The sequence below is a fragment of the Elephas maximus genome, chromosome 24, assembly GCF_024166365.1.
Source record: "Elephas maximus indicus isolate mEleMax1 chromosome 24, mEleMax1 primary haplotype, whole genome shotgun sequence".
Lineage (NCBI taxonomy): Eukaryota > Metazoa > Chordata > Mammalia > Proboscidea > Elephantidae > Elephas > Elephas maximus.
Window position 1 is genome coordinate 62,504,750 of NC_064842.1, and position 23,302 is coordinate 62,528,051.

The 23,302-nt window shown below is 36.3% G+C and overlaps 1 protein-coding gene, 1 long non-coding RNA gene and 1 pseudogene across 4 annotated transcripts in view; 1 reads left to right on the forward strand and 2 right to left on the reverse strand.

Annotated features, from left to right (window-relative positions):
• LOC126066822 (uncharacterized) overlaps positions 1 to 23,302 on the forward strand; it is a 917,409-nt gene that overhangs the window by 617,286 nt on the left and 276,821 nt on the right. The gene's annotated exons all lie outside the window — the stretch shown is intronic.
• Positions 10,091 to 11,746, reverse strand: LOC126066809 (elongation factor 1-alpha 1-like; annotated as a pseudogene).
• The window catches only part of KCNT2 (potassium sodium-activated channel subfamily T member 2), a 571,079-nt gene continuing 565,867 nt past the window's right edge, over positions 18,091 to 23,302 (reverse strand). For both annotated transcript variants that reach the window (XM_049868194.1, XM_049868195.1), the window contains exon 27: positions 18,091 to 18,295. In XM_049868194.1, coding sequence (XP_049724151.1) covers positions 18,184 to 18,295 — 112 coding nt within the window. In that variant the 3' untranslated portion in view covers positions 18,091 to 18,183. The remainder of the gene's footprint in view (positions 18,296 to 23,302) is intronic.

Here is a 23,302-nt window from a genome sequence, read left to right on the forward strand (position 1 = left end):
TTAGCCATAGAGAATATTCAGGTATATAGGGTCAAACGGGCAACACCATACTTCAAATTTTTGGTGTTGTCTTGAAGAATGCAATGTATCATGTGAACCAGTAACCAACATATGATTCTGTTTCTACTATGGTCAGAATACGTTGCTGTGAATGTTAAGAGATGGAGCTGCAGGTAGTTTTTTTTTTTAAGATAATAAAATTTTATTTATTTATTTTATTCTACTTTGGAAAAAAATTTACTGCTCAAGGTAATTTCTCATACAAAAATTTATACACATATTGTTATGCGATACTTGTTGCAATCCGAGTTGGAATCAACTCGAGGGCACTGGGTTTTTTTGTTTTTTGGGTTGCAATCCCTGTATGTGACAGCACACTCTCTCTTTCCACCCCGGGTTTCCCATGTCCATTCAAACAGCTCCAGTCTCTTTCTGTCTTCTCATCCTGCCTCCAGAAAGGAGCCGCCTATTTAGTCCCATCTACCTGCTTGAACTAAGAAGCACATTCTTCACAAGTATTATTTTATGTTTTATACTTCAGTCTGATCTTTGTCTGAAGGGTTGGCTTCGGGAATAGTTTCATTTCTGGATTAATAGGTAATCAGAGGGCCATGTCCTTGAGGGTTCCTCCAGTCTCAGTCAGACCATTAAGTCTGGTCTTTTTAAGTGAATTTGAGTTCTGCACCATACTTTTCTCCTGCTCCATCAGGGACTCTCTGTTGTATTCCCTGTTAAGGCGGTCTTTGGTGGTACCCAGGCACCATCTAGTTCTTCTGGTCTCAGGCTGATGGAGTCTCTGGTTTATGTGACCATTTTGTCTCTTGGGCTAATATTTTCCTTGTGTCTTTGGTGTTCTTCATTCTCTTTTGCTCCAATAGATGTATGTTAGATTGCTGCTCACAAGCTTTTAAGACCCCAGACGCCGCTCACCAAAGTGGGATGCAGAACATTGTTTTAATAAACTTTGTTATTCCAGTTGACCTAGATGTCCCCCAAAACTATAGTCCTCAGGCACGTGCCCCTGCTACTTTGTCCCTCGAAGTGTTTAGTTGTGTTGAGGAAACTTATCTTTTTGTTTAGTCCAGTTGTGCTGACTTCCCCTGTATTGTGTGTTGTCCTTCCCGTCACCTAAGATAATTCTTGTCTACTTTCTACTTAGTGAATTCTTCTCTCCCTCCCTCCCCACTCTTGTAACCATCAAAGAATGTTTTCTTCTGTGTTTCAACCATTTTTTGAGTTCTTATAATAGTGGTCTCACACAGTATTTGTCCTTCTTCCACTGACTAATTTCACTCAGCATAATGCCTGCCAGATTCATCCATGTTGTGAAATGTTTCAGGATTCATCATTGTTCTTTATCGTTGCATAGTATTGCATTGTGCGTATGCGCTTTGTTGGTGGGCATTTATCTGTTGGTGGGCATTTAAGTTTGTTTCTATCTTTTTGCTATTGTGAACAGCACTGCAATGAACATGGTTGTATGTATGTCTACTTGTGTGATGGCTCTTTTTTCTCTAGGATATATTCCAAGGAGTGGGATTGCTGGATTGTATGGAAGTTCTATTTCTAGCTTCCTAAGGAAGTGCCAAATCTATTTCCATAGCAGTTGTAACATTTTATATTACCACCAACAGTGTGCAAGTGTTGCAGTCTCTCCACAAACTCTCCAACATTTACTATTTTGTGTCTTTTGGATTAGTGCTAGCCTTGTTGGGATGAGATGGTATGTCATTATAGTTTTGATTTGCATTTCTCTCATGGCTAATGACAGTGAGCATCTCCTTACTTATCTAAAAGCCACCTGAATGTCTTCTTTGGTGAAGTGTGTGTTCATACCCTTTACCCATTTTTTAATTGGGTTGTCTTTTTGTTTTTGAGGTTGTGCATTATCTTGTAGATCTTAAAAATTAGACCCTGATCGGATGTGTCATAGCCCAAAATTTTTTTCCCAGTCCGTAGGTTGTCTTTTTACTCTTTTGGTGAAGTCTTTAGTGAACATAAATGTTTAATTTTTAGGAACTCCCAGTTATCTAGTTTCTCTTCTGGTGTTTGTGCATTGGTAGTTATGCTTTGTATTCTGTTTATGCCATGTATTAGGGTTCCTAATGTTGTCCCCATTTTTTCTTCATGATCTTTATCATTTTAGATTTTATATTTAGGTCTTCGATCCATTTTGAGTTAGTTTTTGTGTATGGTGTGAAGAATGGGTCTTGTTTCATTTTTTGCAGATGCATATCCAGTTATGCCAGTACCATTTGTTAAAGAGACAGTATTTTCTTCATTTAATGGTCTTTGGGCCTTTGTCAAATATCAGCTGCTCATAAGTACATAAATTTATGTCTGGATTCTTAATTTTGTTCCGTTGGTTTATGTATCTGCTGTTGTACCAGTACCAGGCTGTTTTGACTACTGTGGTGGTATGATAGGTTCTAAATTCAGGTAGTGCGAGGCCTCCCACATTGTTCTTCTTCTTCAGTAATTCTTTACTTATTCAGGGCCTCTCCCCTTTCCATATGAATTCGGTGATTTGTTTCTCCATCTCATTAAAAATGTCCTTGGAATTTGGATCAGGATCACATTGTATCTATAGATTGGTTTGGGTAGAACTGACATTTTCACAATGTAAAGTCATGGCCAGGGTTTGTTGTTGTTGTTGGGGCTTTTTAATTATCTCTTCAATCTCTTCTTTTGTTATAGGTTTACTTAGCTGTTCTATCTCAGTTTGTGTTAGTTTAGGTAGGTAGTGTGTTTCTAGAAATTTGTCCATTTCCTCTAGGTTTTCAAATTTATTGGAGTATAATTTTCATAGTATTCTGTTATGATTCTGTTAATTTCAGTTGAATCTGTTGTGATATCGATCATCTCATTTCTTATTCAGGGTTAGTTGCTTCCTCTCCTGTTTTACTTTTGTCAGTTTGGCCAATGGTTTTTCAATTTTGTTGATCTTTTCAAAAAAACAGCTTTTGGTCTTGTTAACTCTTTCCATTGTTTTTCTATTCTCTGATTTCATTTATTTCAGCTCTAATTTTTATTATTTCCTTTTTTCTGGTGCCGAAGGGGTTCTTCTGCTGTTCTCTATTTGTTCATGTTGTAGGGTTAGTGTTTTGATTTTGGCCATTTCTTCTTTTTGGATGCATGCATTCATTGCTATAAATTGACCTCTTAACAGTACTTTTGCTGTGTCCCAAAGGTTTTTGTAGGATGTGTTTTTATTCTCATATGATTCTATGAATTTCTTTGTTCTGTTCTTGATTTCTTCTATAATCCAGTAGTTTTTTGAGCAAGGTGTTGTTCAGTTGCCATGTATTTGAATTTTTTCCTTGGTTTTTCTGTTATTTATTTCTGTTTTTATGGCTTTATTGTCAGAAAAGATGCTTTGTAATATTTTGATGTTTTGGATTCTGTTATGGCTTGCTTTGTGGCCCAATATGTGATCTATTCTGAAGAATGTTCCAAGTGCCTTGGAAAAGAAGGTATACTTCACTGCTGTTAGGTGGAGTGTTCTGTATATATGTCTATGAGATCAAGTTGGTTGATCGTAGCATTTAGATCTTCCATGTCTTTATTCGGCTTCTTTCTGGATGTTCTGTCCTTCAACAAAAGTGGTGTGTTGAAATCTCCTATTTTTGTGGAACTGCCTATTTCTCTTTTCAATGCATAGAGTTTGTTTTATATATTTTGAAGCCCTGTCATTGGGTGTGTAAGTATTTATTGTGGTTATGTCCTCCTGGTTTATTGACCCTTTAATCATCATATAGTGTCTTTCCTTAACCTTTGTGGTGGATTTTGCTTTCAAGTCTATTTTGTCAGAGATTATTATTGCCCCTCCCGTTCTTTTTTGATTGTTGTTTGCTTGATTTATTTTTTTCCCATCCTTTGAGTTTTAGTTTGTTTGTGTCTTTGAGTCTAAGACGTGTCTCTTGTAGGCAGCATATAGATGAATCGTGTTTTTTTTTTTTTTTTTTTAATCCATTCTGCTACTCTCTGTCTCTTTATTGGTGCATTTTGTTCACTTACATTCAGCATGATTGTTGCTAGGTATGAGTTTAATGTAGTCATTTTGATGTATTTTTTTTGTGTGTTTGTTGACAGTTTCTTTGTTCCACCTAATTTTTTGTGCTGAGTCATTTTTTTTTTATGTATTTTCTTTTTACCTTTTTTCATTTTTGCTGATTTTGTATTTGCTGAGTCTTTATGTTTTTCTTCTTTTTTATTTTGATGTGAAGAATTGTTAGTTCCCTTTGTGGTTATGGAGGTTTTTTTTTTTTTTCATGATTGCTTGTAATGATATATTTTGGAGACTGATAGGTAGAGAAAGAGAGAGAGATGGAGAAAGAAAGAGAGCTGTTTTCCTTTCTATTGTTCTCAGGCTTTCCTGGCTTAGAGATTTTAGTGCCTGAGGGAAGAACTACAGAAGGACTGGACATCACTAGAGATCCTGAATTTGGAGGTGGATGAATTAACTAAGAAAGTCCTTGTGTTCTCTCTCTTTGAAGAGGGTATACAAATCAGACAGAGTTCATGATATGTCAGTTAGGTTTTACCCTATAACGAATCACTCCAAAACTTAGTAGCCTAAAACAAGAAACATTTATTACTCCTTATGATTCTGTAGATTAGATGGTATTTCTTCTGATCTGAGCTATTTTGGCTCATTCGTGTGGCCATCTGGAAGATGTGCTGGTGTGAGGTGGTCTAGGATAGCATCACTCATATGTTTGGCAGGCTGTTAGATCTAGGAGGTCTCAACTGTGACCACTTGTCTATTCTTCATGTGATTGCACATCCTCCAGTACATCAGCCCAGGCTTATTGACATTGTTTTCACATAGTCTTAAAGAGGAGCAAAAGAAAGTAAATCTAATGAGCAAGACTTTTCAGGACTTCTGCTTCCATCTTGCTTGCAGATGTCCCATTAGCCAAAGCAATTTACAGGGTCAAACCTACAGTCAATATAGAATTACATGAATCAAAAAAGAAAATCATTGTAGCTCTTTTTGCAAACTATTTCCCACACTTGTTCACAACTGACAAGACCACATTTCCTTATATAAAAGAGCGATTTTTAGACAGATATTGGAACTAGTACTACTAACCAGAGAATAAAGAAACAGGCTTGGAAAACAGGGAAGAATCAATGAGGATCTTTAAGTTTGGAAGGAAAAACAACGTAGTCAAAATAATAGTATTATATGCTACAATACTTGCTAGACATTCCATATTTTGGGGCATCACAGATGCTTTTGTAAGGCAGAACAAATCAATTCTAACCAATCCTTCACCTTATCAGCTCTTGATTGAAATCTTAGGTGTGGCCAAGAGTAGATCACAGTAATTAGGATAGTGGAGAACTTCCACCTTTATTTTTTCATAGTGGAGGCAGGGAAGGGCATCCCACTAATTCTACAAATAATGATGAATCACTCTAAAATAGGAAGGGCAGATATTGAAAAATCACACACACATATTGACACACACACACATGCAACACGTACACAGAATGGGCACTGTGGGGAGATGGTGTTCAGTTGCATCATTTTGAGAAAAAGCCTACTCAATCTTTCAGCTCTAGGAATTTGAACCTTGGGAGTAGTGGCACAAATGAGCAAAAACTTGAAGTTTTTTTAAAATCACTTTTTGTATCATGAAAATGTTCCTGGCCTTTCTGAAGACTGATTTACCAGCTTTTCCTTTGCTATTGTTGTTGGGTGCCAGTCAGGTCAATTCCAACTCATAGCAACCCCATGTGGCAGGGCAGAACTGCTCCATAGTATTTTCTAGGCTGTACTCTTTACTGAAGCAGATCTTCAGGTCTTTTCTTTTGCAGAGCCACTGGGTGGATTTGAACACCAATTTTTAGGCTAACATCTGAGCACCTAACCCTTGCACCATCAGAGTTCCTTTTTCGTTTGCTAAGATCAGCTATATGTATAATCAAAAACACACACTCATACAGAAACTGAGGTAGAAAGAGCAAAAGAAACACATATGCAAAATTAATGAGATTTGCATCTCCTACTCTTGTCCACTTTATTCTGCCCATGCACATTCGTAATTTCTTTCATTTCTTTAGGACTGAGCAAATAGATTTTGAATTCAATCATTACCCTTCCTATATAACAGCATCAGTATCAATGGAACGATCCATCTTTGTTATCTAAACTCAAGTTTGTGGCTTTGAGTAGGAAAACAAAAAAAAGAAAACTTTTGAAGTAAAAGAATGTTCTTACCTTTCCTTCCCCATTTCTACTCAGACATGCATTTCTTTTTCACTTCGTGCTCTGGCACATACTCACACATAAGCATAAAAAATTAGAAACACGCATTTCTTAAATAGTGTGTGGACCAACCGAACACAATTAGTTTAAAAGACATACTTTCTCAGTCGTTGAGTAATATGTGGTATCCAGCATTTTTTAGCATTTATAAGATAAAGCCTGTTAGTCAACAAATATTTTCAAAAATCAATAATCCAAGGGTTAGGGGAATAGAGATAGGGCCATGTATCCTGACTTTGGGAAGTGTACAGTCTATCAAGGAAAACAAACATTAAACAAATGCAACTTAATTATCGGGTCCTCCGTTTCCTCTTCAGGAATTACCTTATATGAGAAGAAAATGAACTTGTCTCAAGTCTCATACTGAATCACCTGATAGTAGTTTGTGTGTGTGTCCCATGTCTTCCTCCTCATCGCTGTCAGCTTTGTCTTGAACCACAGGTCATTTTATTGTTGAACACTATGCAGGCCCTTTATTCCCCAAGTATCAGACAAGAACAGGGGCAACAGAAAGCAGTTTCTCCTCCCCACCACCTACATGATACTTATAATGAAGCTGTACTGAAAGAATGTACCCTAGGGATGCAGGTCCCCTCCCCTAGTGCTTTAGCTGTAAGTTTTCCTGGAGGTAGATGATTATGTAATTATATGCTGGCAATATCTAATCTTAGGTCCCAGATGGGGAGGTAATTTTTTTTTTCCTTTGACACCATTAAAGCTGACCATAGACAGTCACATATCTTGAGACCAGACTGTTTCAAGAAGCCTCCCTCTTCCTCTTCTTTGCCTCTTCTTCTGCATTTGACCTCTCCAGATTCTTCCCCTTCCCAACCATATAAGCCTCAGAGCCCTTTGCCCATTTGTTCCCAAGGCCCATGACATATTTATGGGGCTATACAGGCGTGGAACAGATCTCTGGGTCAACTCACCAGGGGAAGAAGGACATTTTACACTTTCCTCTCCATCTCAATTACAGTCTATGTAATATAACTAAAGAAAATACCACTTGGTACATGCCAATTATTCACTGACAGCTACAGCCCTCAATGAATTCATTTTTCCTCATTGACTCATCACAACAAGTTTCTTTAAGTAACAGAATTTATTGAAGATTTGGGTCAATGAGGGAGGAAGGGGCAGATACATTGATGTATAACACAGAGAAAACATTTAAAACAAATATCAGATATGTTTTTCATAAAAATTCATTTTATCACCTCCAGCACTGAAAACTTCTCTGTCCAAAGCTTCTCCCAGCTCACTCCTGTACTCATCTACCACCTGTCATATGTTGTTCAGACCTTCCTTCTCTTACTATCCTCCTCAATAGACTTATTCTTTTTTCTTCTCTCCAAGTCTCTTTTGTTTTCTTCTTATGCAGGTTAGTTGAACTGCCACTTGTCTAGCTCCAGCCCATTCAGGTTATTTCCACAGAAGCTTCTCTTTTAGCCAAACATGCCCAATAGTGTATTCCTATGAGTCTGAACTGATTGGATGGCAATGGGTTTGGTTTTTAAATAGGAGGTACATTCTCTCCCTGAAAGGAATTCTGTAATCAGATTTTAAAAGTTTGTTTCTTCCTTATTATCAAATACTTAAGGGTCACTATGAGTCGGAATAGACTCAATGGCAACTTTTTTTTTTTTAATCATACTACTACTAATAAGTATGATTACGATTTAGTTCAAGTATGGCTCTCAATAAATATTTTTGCATAACTAAATGAATAGTGGATACATAGAAGTTAGCCAAATCTAGGGGATAATAATTTGAGGCAGAAGAAATAGCGCAGGTACAGTGTTTATTAGGGAAAGAGAAGGTGGCATACTTGAAAAACTGAGAATTCATTGTAAGTGGGAGATAGTGATCAAGAGGTGAGATGGAAGAGGTAAAAGCACGGATCAGATTATACCTATTAGGCCTGCTAGTTTATTTTGGTCTTTTTTGTAAGAGTAATGAGAAGCCTTTAAATGATTTTAACCAAGAATCAACTTAAATTTTGGAAAAAAAATTTCTCACTACAGTTTGGAGAAAGGAATGGAGAAGTGCAAGACTGGAGTTAGACTTATTGGTGTAGCCCTGGAGTAAACTAAGAGTTTCTATCTATTGTCCGTATCTATAACGATTTTCCCCTACAAACATCATTTTCTAATTTCATTACCCAGATACCGCTGCCAGTGGTGTCAAGCTCCTCAGAGCCGTTGACAGAGCCATTTGGTATGAGTCCTGGCTCAAGATCAAGCTTGACACATACTCCCATCAGCAGAGCCTTCTTTAAGCAAGTGTTTTGCTTTAAATTGCTAAGCAAGCAATGGGCACAAGCACAACTTTATCATTAGCGACCCATAGAGCACCATCCCTGCCATGACACAAAATCACAGAGTTGATGCTGGTTGACCATTTTTCTACTTGGCCAAAACGCCCTACCATTTAGCTCTTGAATGCCCCAGGGCTAAGCAGCTGCCTCTTTAAAAGTGAGTACAGGGCACCACAGCAGAGTGTAAGATACGGCAATCACAACACAGATATGTTTAGAGACATGATCAATATTCTATACACAAAACAAATTACTTACCCTTGATAATCATCTACAGCCTCTAATTTATTCTATGATGATATTGGAAGAGTTACAAAAAGCAATTGGTTTGAGACTCAGATGAAGATTGTCTTCTATCTATGATACAGACAGATGTTAAATTACTTGGCTAAGTTACTTCCAGGTTATATGAATTCGGTAATTGGTGGCTACTTCAGATAAAGGAGTAAACGAAAAGATGCTGTTAGGGAATACTGGAAGACGCCAGGGAAGTCTGATTCTTTTAATATCGAAAAATTGCTCTGAAAGCCCAAATAATTATGAGGCAGGGCCAAAAAAACAAACAAACCTACTGCCGTCGAGTCGGTTCCGACTCATAGCGACCCTATAGGCAGGGCACCTCTTGTAAATACCATTTAGTAATGGTCATCTAAGAAAAACTTTACAAATGTTACAGAACTCTTTATACACTAAGCTTTTTCACTTACAGATTCTTTTTTTATTTTTCCAGTATCTTTCACCTTTATTTTTCCTAGAACCCAGACACGATTGTCTCAGAGGCGGTAAGCGGCTCAGTGCTACTTAAGTCTCAGTTTAGACTCTAAGTGCTGCGTTGTTTGTAAACGTGAAAATGCACATTTCGAAAAGTGGGAAATTGAGGAGATTATAATAAACTCACTCAGTAATACCACACAAAACTAAGTTCTATACGTAAAAGGGCCTTTATTACAGAACGCGGCCTTCTTCCAAGGCCGCTTGTATATAAACAGTACTAGTTACTTTCACTTTTCTGTCCTAACCAATATTAAGCATTCCAACCAACCCTACTCCCGTTGCTTTTCCACCAGGTTCTTAAAGACCCCTCTCCTTAGACAGGTGAAAAAAACACTCAATTGCTGCTTGAAGCATTTCAGTTAACCCTGAATAGTTTTAGCAGAGAAAACAGAATTATAAAGCTTCAGTGTTGACCAAAAGAAGACAATGATTTCTCATCAAACTTTGTTTTAATGGGTCTCAAAATTCTGTGACAGATTTTTGGTCAAGTTGTTTCCATTTAAAAAGTACTAATTTAAAAACTAATAACTTAAAACTGCCACAGACCCAAAAGAAGCAAATGGTCCACAAAACATTCTTTTCCTTCTGAATGCTTTACAATGCATGGTTATCATTAACCAATCTTTTACTATTAAACTTAAATGGTCAGTTGAGACAAACAGTTCTGAGACTCTTCCTCCATCACTGGTTAGGACTGGGGTGGCAGGTGTTATGGGTAACAGTCATTCAGCCTTCTGAGCTTCCTGAGCAGGCTTGGTGACCTCGCCAGCTCCAGCAGCCTTTTTGTCCGCTGCCTTGATGACACCATGGCAGCTGTCTGACTCATACGGCGAACAGCAAAACGGCCCAAGGAGGACAGTCAGAGAGGCTCTCAGTACACGTGGGCTCGCCAGGAGCCATGTTAATGATGGCAGCATCTCCAGACTTCAAGAATTTGGGACCATCTTCTAGCTTCTTGGAAACGCTGGTGGCATAGTGGTTAAGAGCTATGGCTGCTCCCCCAAAGATGGGAAGTTTGAATCCACCAGGTACTTCTTGGAAACCCTACGGGGCAGTTCTATTCTATCTGATAAGGTCACTAGGAGTTGGAATTGACTCAAGGGCAATGGGTTTGGTTTTGGTTTTCTAGCTTCTTACCAGAATGGCAATCAATCTTCTTTTTGAGCTCAGCAAATTTGCAAGCAATGTGAGCTGTGTAACTATCCAGCACAGGGGCATAACCACCATTGATTTGGCCTGGCTGGTTCAGGATCATCACCCGAGCAGTGAAGCCAGCTGCTTCCATTGGTGGGTCATTTTTGCTGACACTAGCTGCATTGCCACAACGAATATCTTTGGCAGAGACATTCTTGACATTGAAGCCTACGTTGTTCCCAGGCAGAGCTTCGCTCAAAGCTCCATGGTGCATTTCCATAGACTTTACTTCAGTGGTGACATTGACTGGAGCAAAGGTGACCACCATGCCAGGCCTGAAAACACCAGTCTCCACCCTGCCCACAGGGACAGTGCCAGTACTACCAATTTTGTAGACATCCTGGAGAGGCAGATGAAGGGGCTTGTCAGTTGGACGAGTTGGTGGCAGGATGCAATCCAGAGCTTCAAGCAGCATGGTTCCATGGACATTACCATCCTCATGGGTGACTTTCCATCCCTTGAGCCAAGGCTTGTTGGCACTTTGTTACAGCGTGTTGTCACCATTCCAACCAGAAATTGGCACAAATACTACTGTGTCAGTGTTGTAGCCAATTTTCTTAACCCTAACACTTTGTTATTTGCTCAGTTTTCAGTTTATCTAAACTGTGTCTGTATAGGTAAAATTGCCAGAAGGACTCACTGTTCAGGAAGCCTATAACATTTTGCAGATCTTGTACTATTACTCGTAGCTCCTCTGGCTGTAGGGTGGGTGGCTCAGTGGAATCCATTTTGATAACAATTAGTTGTTTCACACCTAATGTGTAAGCCAGAAGGGCATGCTCACAGGTCTGCCCATTCTTGGAGATACCAGCTTCAAATTCACCAACACGAGCAGCAACAATCAGGACAACACAGTCAACCTGTGATGTTTCTGTAATTAGGTTTTTGATAAAGTCTCTGTGTCGTGGGGGCATCGATGATGGTCACGTAATACTTGTTGGTCTCAAATTTCCACAGGGAGGTATCAATGGTGATACCTCGCTCACGTTCAGCTTTCAGTTTATCCAAGATCCAGGCATACTTGAAGGAGACCTTTCCCATCTCAGCAGGTTCCTTCTCAATTTTTTCAATGGTTCTTTGTCAGTCCCACCACATTCGTAGACGAGCTGACCTGTGGTGGCAGACTTGCCCGAATCTATGTATCCAATGGGGATGATATTGATACGGGTCTTTTTCTTTTGCATTTTGGCTTAGACTTTGCAATAGTTTTCACCAACACCTGTGCTATTGCAGCAAATCTGTTGAGAAAAAGCTCCAACAGATTCTTAATAATACACTTTTAAAAGTTTGTTATTTGCAGTAGCTGAATGTCAATATTTCAGCAAACTCAAGAAAAAGGAAAAAAAAAAAATCATGACCCCCAAATGAATTTCTATAAAAATAAAATTACTTTATTAAGAGTGTTAAACTTTTAGTACAATCTAATAAGTGTCACAACTATATTGGAAAATAGGTAGAATTTTTCAAAAGACAGATTTCTTATTTTAAATATCCGTGCCTGACACGTTTACATTCAAAAGTGATCAAAGAACTATCTTTTTCTCTGTTAATTTAGGATTTTTACTCTTCTTCTTGCTTCAAATTAAGTTCTCTCAAGAGGAATGAGAAGTGTTCACACTGATTTAGAGGACTTTGAGTAATTAAAAAAAAAAAAATTCCCTTCCTTTACTTTAGACATTATAAATCAAACACAGCTTCTTAATTATCTTTAGCAACATGTTTTCCAGGCTAAATGTCAGTCATTTCATACTCACTTCACAGCATGCTGTTCACCCAAAACATTAAAAATCAATTAATCTTCACTAAAAAAAAATTATAAAATAGTATTTTTTTAAAAAATCAAATCATTCATTGGCCCAAAATATGTAAAGTTGAAGTATTTTTTAATTGTTCTTCCTTTCTACTTCTTTTATTTCCAGATTTGAATTCTCAGAAAAGGTAATAAATATTTTTATTACTTCAGTTATTTCTGTATTTATATTATTCACTTGGATGGATATTTATAAAATCTTTCATTCTGAGACTTTAGACCGTTTCTGCATTGGGCATTATTCTAGATAAAAATAAATTTTAATTGAATTAAGCCACCTAGATTATAGTGTTTATCTATCACTGCAGGAGGGCCAAGCCTGTCCTGACTAATATGTTATTATAAAGTATCAGTTTCTTTGTGAGATCATATGACAAATTGACAGATATTTTGGGGTCTTATTCTGTTCTATTAAAATTTGGAATCTATTACATTTGACACAACAAGGTGCAATTTTTGAAATAATAACAATAAGCAGTAATAAAAAGTACTTATAACTGTAGAATTATTACTTTGGTCATATATAAATTCAGTGTGCATATATGACCATGCACGATATTTACAAACCCCAACTTCAGTACTTCCTTCAGGTCTAGTGAAACAGCGTCCCATAGGCACTGCCTTATCGCAAGCTCAGAGTTTTCAGAGAAGAAAATACATTTTTGTATTGCGATGACCTGTCTTAATTACCTAGTGCTACCATGATAAATGCCACAAGTCCCTGTCAGGGTTTGGTCGTGTCAGCTTCTTCTTTGGGCCTCTCTCCTAGTTTCCGGTGTCTGCCGGCAGTCCTTGGAATTCCTCTGCTGGAAATCCTTGGCATTGCCTTCCTTGTAGACGGGTTCTCACACGGCCTCTGTCTTCCCCTTGTGCGTGTCTGTGTCAGTTCTGCTCTTTTTATAAAATACCACTCAGAAGAGATTAAGTTTAGGATTCAGCTACTCTCATAGGCTCTCACTAAAATAAAAAACATAATCTCTATTTCCAAACAGGATTAGTTTTACAGGGTTGTGGAGTGGTGGGGGGAGGGGGGATTAGGACTGCCGCGTTTCTTTTTGGGGAACACAATGAAGTCCATAGCATGGCCCAATCAAGCTTTCGTATTCCGCATGAATATAAATAACATAAAGATCATTGAGTGGCAACCTATCAATTTAAAAATGTTTTCTTTTGCAATTGTACTTAATTTTCAAGTGCAAAGGTACCTGGCCTGGTATCACGTGAAATAAAACAGGTGTTTTATATACATGGTGGCAAAAGAGGAAAATAAAAATTTTGTATGAAACTATATTTCTTTGGGATTTGATTAAATCATAGCGCAATTTGTTAAAAAAAATTCCTGCTATTGCTTATCCTCAGAAAGGCAGATCATTGCCCTGAAACATTTTTAGACAAAAGTAATAAAATACAACTCTACCAAATCATGAAGTAGCACATGTAGCTTAATTATAAACTAAATACCTGTTTTAAAGAACCGTTTGCTATAAGCTCAGATTGGTCTATCGTAATCAAAGCTGGCCTGCTCCGCAAAATCAAACACACTGGGAACGGCCTTGCAAAAAGGGTAGAGATGATCAAAATGAAATAAAAATGGTCTCTCGCTCCGCAGGGCGAATGCATCCTCTGCCTGAAAAGTTTCTCAGCAGGTGATATTTAATTCTTGAATTTGCCCTAAGTCTGCCCCTTAGGTTTGCAGTCTGAGGGATATCTCATACACCATTACCTCAGACTGAGAACTACTGATTTGTGAATCACATACCAGCTAGGGTCCAACCTGAGGAGAGACGCCACACAGTAATGTGAACAGAGAAAGTTTAATATAAAGAATTATTAATATAGCGTGAAAGTATGCCAGACTGGCTAATAAAATCTAAAGAGGACTTTAAAATAATATAGGAATAGCAGATACAAGGAACATCTGTTATCTTCGGGGATGAAACAGAGTATCAAGGGAATAGTGTCCCAAGGCTGAAATCCAGACGTTTTTGGAGACGGTGCAGCTATGGCTCAGAGACCGGAGGCGAAGTCACTGTGGTGCTGTGGTGGAACTTACTGGAGATCCACCCTCTAGGGTTCCAGGAAGAGCTGCTCATGGGCAAGGATCCCCCTGTGGGTAGCTGCTGGGCACTGGGTACACTGACCACTACATAGTCTAAGAGTCTTGTTTTGGAGAAGCTGCCCACACTCAGAAGCCTCAGGAGTCTGGTACTACGGAAGTTGCAAATGCTGCAGGAGCCAGTCCTTGACTGAGCGATCAGGTTTTTCTCAGGATTCTTTGGTCTGTGTGCATTGGTGTTTCCCAACATCCGGTCTAGGATGTAAAGGGGGCAAAAAGAAAACCCAGGGAATTTGCCACCGTGCTGTTCCTCAAGGCCTGGTTCTCTAGTCAGTCTTCTTTCTTCTCTCCACTTTCCAGAGTTTTCTTGTTTGTTTTATATACAATGTCCAGGGTTTTTAGCTGGACTTAGTGGCGAGAATAGGGAGATATGTGTATACTCCATTTGCCTGGAACAGTAGTCTACTTTTATATTTAAAATTATTTTTCTTTCCTCTAACCAGTGATTCCAACCAGTGATTACCTGCCTTTAAATTACTGTATTGAGGGCATTATTCATTATTTTGTAAACAAAACCGAACACAATCTTCTAGTACCTATATTAGTTTTTCCCTCACTTCCTTTTCTCCTTTCCTTTTTTACATTTCCCTTTCTCTCTTCCTCTTTCTTTCCCTCTTCCTTCCAACCTGCCTTTTGCTTTCCTACCATTTAATTATTTAAAATCTCCTATATTAAGAAGAAATTCAACAGCAACTTATTTGTGACTATTTTTTCCAATGAGATTATCTTCATATTTCAGTTGAGATAACAAAGTAACAAATTTGATAGTTTCATTGAACATGCAATTTGTCTAAACAACTAAACTTTGACAAAGAACACCAAGAGTTTTCATCATCAGAAATAATTTTATTATTTATTTCAAAGCAATTCAATGTAACTGGTAGCAAAATGGTACATAGACAATAAACAGAACCAACCGAAAGGGTACAAGGACTATTATTGATTTTGTTTTTTTTATGTGCAAGTAGAATTTAATTTAAAAAGGCAACCATTTCTTAAAAGGCTATTATAAGCATGTTCTTATTCTTTAAGTAACAGAAAAGCTAATAAACTACCATTAATATAGCAAGCTGATATGAATTGTGTCAAATATTAAATTTGGACTAATGTTCATAATCAAAAATACTTATTTAAGATTTTATCAAATAATTTCTAGTTTTATAGGAAATGTAATCATGTCCTAGCTTAAAATCCTAGTCTTAAGAACTGCCATTTTGTAAAAACGCTGACCTTGAGATCCTGTGGGGAAACAGAATATTTGTAAAATCTTACATTTATTTCTAAAAATAACTGCAATGGAGCAAGGAAATGTCAACTCAAAGAAACATCATAGTTGACTACAGATTAGCAAATAAAAAAAAATTAAAGTTATTGTTGTTCTCCATTACATATATAAGTCCAATTCTGCCTTTAGTTTTGCAACTTTTTATATGACTGTGTTTGTCAAATGTATTTTATATGTGTTTATAACATATACAGATTGATATACATACGATCTTTAAGTTTTAAGGCATGCTTCAAATTTTAAGCAACCTGCTATAAACTCTACTTTTCTGTCTGATTAAAAATCATTAAAGACAGGCTTTCTAAGTATTAGGGGAAATTCTTGTTGTTCTTGTTATTGTAAAATGAGGGTAGGATAGTAAAAAAAAAAAAAAAAAAGGTGAAAAAAATTGACATTTCATGTTTTCTAAGCCAAATTATACAATAAGTATAATCTTTGATTTTCAATTTTATTTTATAGAATTATTGGGGGATTATTAAGCTTTCTTTATCCATGCTTTTTAATCCTTCTGTTTTCCTTTCAATTAATCTGCTTCTCTATGAAAAGAAAGGATAAAAATGTCCCATTCTAGTCTTACATATACTATTTCTTTTGCCAAAGTAAAACATAATGTCAAATTCAGAAATAAAAAAAATACAAAATTAGAAGAAAAATATATTTTTTAATTTCCCAATATTTCACCCACAGATATACCTTAAAAAAAAAAAAAAAAAAAAAAACCCACTGCCCTTGAGTCGATTCCGACTTGTAGGACCCTACAGGACAGAGTAGGACTGCCCGATAGAGTTTCCAAGGAGCGCCTGGCAGATTCGAACTATCAACCTCTTGGTTAGCAGCCGTAGCACTTTGCCACTACGCCACCAGGGTTTCCAGATATACCTTTCCACGCTTTAAATACCTGTAAACTATGTATACATTCTCTTGTGCTTTTTGGCCTGTTTCCATAGTGGGGAAAAAAACAATACAGACAAAATCACTGATGCCATCAAGAGTCAATTTACCTTTAAATTTTGTTGTAAATTTCATTAACAGTTACTCCAAATTCTGCATCATTCATATTAAATTTAAAAGTACATATTTTAAGTTATATGTTTTTTTCTTACTATGCTAAAACATAGTTCCTCTATATGATTTTTCAAAGTTAAATAAAATGTTTTTACATACAAAAGTTTTTGTGATTATTTTAATTGTTGTTCTGTGCCATTGAGTTGATTCTGACTCACGTCTACCCTGTCAGACAGAGTAGAACTGCTCCATAGGGTTTTCTAGGCTGTAATCTTTATCGGAGCAGGTTGCCAGGTCTTTTCTCCCTTAGAGCGGCTGGTGGGTTCAAATCTCACACCTTTTAGTTAGCAGCCAAGTACTTAACCATTGTGCCACCAGGGCTCTTGATTATTTTAATATCCAGGGCATAAAGGAGGACTTTTAGTATTTTGAAATGACTTTGTATTTCATAAAAAGTATAATTTTGCATCTTTGAATTTTAAAGTATCCTTCCAATTAGTATACTATACAAATATATGAAAAATGTTAATGCCCACGAGTCTAATGAAAATCATAGCTGCATATTTCAAGAAATCCAGTTAAAATACCAATTTTTGGATTAAATGTATACCAACAAATTGTGTGTTAAGTATCTTCTCTATGCTACTCATTCTTTTAGGAGAGCAACAGATGATTTGTTTTTTAGTACACTTCCTGTATGTCACATTAAAGTTTTAAAAATATTCAGGTACTTAATATTTCTTTCCGTTTATGTTTTGGTTTCTTAAGTGTCATAAAACATGCTATGACCATCTCAAATTCTAAAATGAATATGGTCCCATATGAAAAGTCAGACAAAAAAAAGATTAAAATGACTTAAAGATGCGTATTCCAAAGCAAACTATGATCCTTAGATGAAAATCAGCCACCCAGTTTGTTAATTTCTTGGTAGAGAAGACTAGACCTTTATAATGATTCCAATTCGATATAACAGCAAGTTTAAAGAATATAAAAATGACACACTAAGGAAAGCAACAATTTCCATGTCCATTGTGATGCACAAAAAGAAGTTGGATTTTTTGTTTACTTTCATAAAACTCTAATCATTTTAAAATTGGCTTCATGTGGTTTAGATCATTTTCAAGTAATTAATAAATATAATATTTAAATCTTCATGTTTTAATCTAGTTTTCCAAAATCATTCCATTGATATCTTTCAAATATTAATGGGAAGGAGCAATTATTAAGCAGCACATGAAGTTTCAAAATAATCTATAATTAGAACAATTGTTTTTTTTTTTTAAATATGAGAGAATTGAACCTATTCCAATCTCGTTTGTTTCATGTCAGCAGCACTTTTGTCCTAAGGGTTAGAGCTGTCTTGAGCAAAGTCCCGGTAGAAATAAAAATGTCTGTTTTCTTTTTATCATAGCTGAGTTTCTTCCCGAGCGTCTTGTCCAGTGGCATTGCAGAAGCTGTTTTTTCGACTGGGTTCACTGTTTGGAAGGTAGGCCAATGGATCTGGTCGGATTAAATATCTAATAAAAAAACAAAACAGTGTTTTAGTAATTAATAAAGACAAAATTAATTCACCCTAACACTTTATTATTTGCTCAGTTTTCCGGTTATCTAAACTGTCTCTATAGGTAACGTTCACGGAAGGACTCACGGTTTACTAGGCCTATAACATTTTGCAGATCTTGTATTATTACTTCCATACCTGAGAATATTTTTTTATTTTGTTTACCTGAGAATATGAAGATGAATGCTTTTCAATCAAGCACCATTTTTTCAATTATAATCCATTTCAGCACTTTATCAAAAAGACCTAAATTCTAAAAAAACAACACGTGTATAAATTTTTGTATGAGAAATTAACTTGAGCTGTAAGCTTTCACCTAAAGCACAATTAAAAAAAAAAAAAAAACCTAAATCCTAGCCATTGTTCTTCCATTACCCAACTTATTTTTATTATTGAAAAAGCTAGAAATTTGACCTAAGTAATTGCTATAGTCTCTTCAAATTTAAATATTCTGTGATTTTATAAAGTTAATGATTTTATAAATGCTATGGCTAATATTATGCACAGTGTCTGAACTACCTTATTACCTAAAAAATATGAACCTAAAATTCAGGTTATGGTATAGTAAGCAATTATAAAACCAAACCAAACCATTGTGGCTGAGTCTATTCCAACTCATGGGGACCCTGTTGGACAGAGTAGAACTATACCACAGGGTTTCTTCCAAAGAGTGGCTGGTGGAGTCACACTTCTAATCTTTTGGTTAGCAGCCAAGCTCTTAACCACTGGGCTGTCAGAACTCCTAAGCAATTTTACCATAGTATATAAAAATAATTCTTAACTGATTCTACCAGTAACTAGAATAATGTTCAACTGGCAAACTCAAATATTTCATTTATGTTAAAATTTAATTTATGAAAAGTCTTTCACTTCAGACTGTCCAATGATAACATCAGTGTCCACTTCCTTAGCACCTGTCACATGTAGAACATTGTTCTAGGACTTAGGCATAAAAAAGTCACAAAACTTGATGCATGTCCTTCAAAAGATTAGAACTTAAGAAGCAGATATAAAGGAGAAAAAGAAGTTGTAAACATTCCACAAAGAGAAAAAGAATGACAGAGGGAAACAGGGAAACCTTTACTGAAGAGGTGTGAGTCCAGCTTGTCTCTCCAGGCTTGAGTGGAGAAGAGCTGGGAAGCAATCATAGGCCTGGACAATAGGCAGTAGGGAGAAGGGGTATTCCTGGCATGCATAGAAAGTGAGATTGATTTTAGAAGATTGGTTAGAGCAGGGGATAAAAACCAGTTGTTGCTGAGTCAGTTCTGACTTATGATGACCCCGTGTGTGTCACTGTAGAACTGTGTTCAATGGGGTTTCCAGTAGTTGATTTTGTGGAAGTAGATCACCAGGCCTTTCTTCTGAGGTACCTCTAGGTGGACTTGAACCTTCAAAGTTTTGGTTAGCAGCTGAGCATGTTAACCATTTGCACAATCAGAGACTCCAACCAGGGAATAAACCAAAACCAAACTCAACCCGTTGCTGTTGAGTAGATTCCAACTCATAGTGATACATAAAGTTGGAAGAAAAGATAGGAAAGAGCTAATGAAGGCATTAAGTTTAAGGTTAAATAGTTTCAATTTCTGTTCCAAAGGAAGGAGGGAAGGAAAGTATATATATGCAATACAGCATTTAAGAAAGTCATATTCCAAGTGCAATTAAAACTAGTGTTTAATAGTTTTATAATAATTTTAGGAGGAGGTACTAAAAATGAACAGAAAAACCAATTTAAAAGTCAGAGCTCTAACAAAGATTGTTCTTTTCCTTTTAAAGACTAAGAGAAAATATAATTTGTATCCCTTAGTGAAAATGAGAAAAGGCAATTTAAATCACTGAAGTCTATTTTCTTCAATCAAATAAAAGTTGAGATTAGAATCCTTGGGTTTATTAACTGGATTTTTGTTATCTTTTTTTTTTTTTTATGCACACTGCTTTATAATTACTTTCAATATAAACAGCAGTATAGATCGATAAAGAAAACAGTGCACATTAAGTTTTTTAACGCCATATTGTCTAGTGATTTATTGTTCTTTGACTCAAATTAATGTTGTCCCTTCATTTAAAGTAAGCTTTGAAAATGACTTTTTTGAGAACATAAAAAATATGAGTATAATCCATTATCCCCTAAATCCATTGATATAGCTACAGAACAACAGGTCAAATAAAATAAATTTCTTAAACTGTGTTTGTATACACTACTTCTCACGGTAGGCATTTTTGCACAACAATTTATCATTTCTCCAGCTGCATTAAAAATTCATTATGTCAATACCACAAATCCAGATTATCGTAATGATGTGACCAGTGGTTTTTTTTACAGCAGTCAAACGGATGTTTTAGCTTAAAACTAATAAAAATAATAAAACTAATTTAAAAATAGTACTCAAAAGGAGAAACATTCTCTGAATACGTCTATTCTATCTAGACGTAGCCATCCTCGTTAGTATAGTGGTGAATATCCCCGCTTGTCATGAGGGAGACTGCAGTTCGATTCCCCAGCGGGGAGGCAGACGCCCTTTGGAAACCCTGGTGGCATAATGGTTAAGAGCTACAGCTGTTAAACAAAAGGTCTCCAGTTCAAATCCACCAGGCACTCCTTGGAAACTCTATGGGGCAGTTCTACTCTGTCCTATAGGGTTGCTATGAGTCAGAATCAAGTCAATGGCAGTGGGTTTGGTTTTTTTTTGGTTTATCTAGACATATTATAACATAAATTATTTTATTTGTAAGTGCAAAAGTTTTGGAAATTAATTCAAATTAAAAACATGCATATATGATGGAAAGACATGTTCACACACTAAAAAGACAGATAATATCTTCCCATCCTGTCAGAAATAATAATGGGAAATAGTTGTATTAGGCTCAGGAAACTTACAATGCATTATGAAATACAAGTCAGATAAATATAACTAAAAAAACTATATAATGAAAGGAATTATAATTTATTTGAAAAAGGGGTATAAGAATATTGAGATCGTAGGGGCAGACTGGAGAATTAACAAAAGCTGTCTGTTTTTATGGGTTTAAAGACTAATAAAATATGGGAACAAGAAAAATAGAGCTGTGTGGTTTTGTTATAGTAATAGACGAAGTGGAGGCTCTAGAATAGGCAGTGGAAAGCCACATGAATCATAAATAAGATGTTCTCTTCTAGATTGAAGTCCTCCATAAATTTAACACCACCACTGGATATAATTTTGGAAGGCTGCCTTAAGAACTCTACCCACTGAAATTGCCATTCATCTGATTCCCCAAAACTCCTATGTTCTAACCTTCGTCATTAGATAACAAAATAAAGCATTATCATACTTGCTGGTTGTGTCTTTACTGCATTCTAGGAATATTTTCACATGGACTTTGGGTCCAAGTTATTCTACTGATATATTTTCCAAATGAGTTTGTGAAATGCATTCCTCTTTCCTCCCTAGAACTGAACATTATTCAATAGTTCAAGGTTCATCTTTCTACTTTTTCCTCTTTATGTATCTCTTCTTTGGAACATGCATTCCCTTTTTCACCTTTACTCATTTAGAAGATGAAAATTAAAAATTTTCTATACAGAACTAACTTTTCTTCAAAGCTTCAGTCTGTATCTCTACCCGCTTTCTAGACATTTCCACTTAGCAACTTAAACAATGTATCTAAACCCCAATGCATCATCTCTTTTATTTCCCCAGACAACAATGCTTCCCTTTCTCACTTGACAAACTGCCTCCCCATTCTGACTTGTTTCAAGGAACCAGCAATTTTTTTTTTTGCAAATACACAGATTCGAAAACTCATAATCTAGTTTCCACTTCCCTCGTCAGTGACCAGGTCTAACAGTTTTGACTTCATAAATTCATTCGCATAGGAACCTTCTTTTATAATCCATTATCTTGATGTTATGACAGCTTCTTATCTTCCTCAGGCATGCCAATAGCTTTTTTGACTTTTCCCCCTACTTCCAGACTCATCTCAACTCTAATCCACCCTACAAATCAACTCCACTTCCAGCATGGCTCCCTTGAAACAAGCAAACCCTTTCCGCCTCCACCTACACACTCCCACTGAGCTGGCAACACACAAAAGGAGACTTCCGATCCCTTTGCTTATTAGTAGCTTTAGTTCTAACCCACTTCCATGGGTCTATTTTATGCTCTACATGAGAAATTGTCCTCACTTTTCCTAATGTCTGACTTTATTATTTATTTTCCTGAATATATATATAAAAAAAAATCCCATGGTCTTAAATCCAATGAGGCTCTTAGATTTTTGGTATTTGTTTAATGTCACTAATACAACCTGAAGTTCACTATTCTGAGTAGGCATCTTGATCTAGCCCCGGCTCACAGCCATGTACCTATAGGGCAGATACTTGTTAAGATTTTATCTTCTAGCTTACACCAACAACTGCCAAATTCCCTTAATAAATCCTATTAATTGCTTGTTCCTATGCAACTAAATGCTGCCCATTGCCTATAAAGTCATGTTTAAGCTCCTTATTTTGTCATTTATGATCTTTCAGAGTCAGGTCTAATTTACTTACCACAGGAATGAAAATAATACAAAGCTTCTGCTCCAATCAAACTGGACTGCATTTGCCAGTTCCTACATAACATATTTTATCAAGCCATTTTCCTGTTGTGGAGTGTCTTGTTTTCCACCTACACAAATCCTATGTACCATTCATAGACCAGTTCACATCTTATCTTATCCTTTGTAATCACTCTCATTCACTGTAATTTTTTTTTCTTCTTGAATTTAGAAAAGCACTGTTAGCCTACCCACTCATTTGCTACTGACTTAATTCATGACAAAATCATGCTGTATATTGCTATTAAATTTTTCATGCTTAAATTATAGTTTTACTAATTAGAATGTGAGTAACTTAAAGTCAAGGAAAATGTCTTATTCAACTCTATACCACACTCTAAGGCAGTGCTATCACATTTGTAAATATACAAGGTATATTTTTCAATGG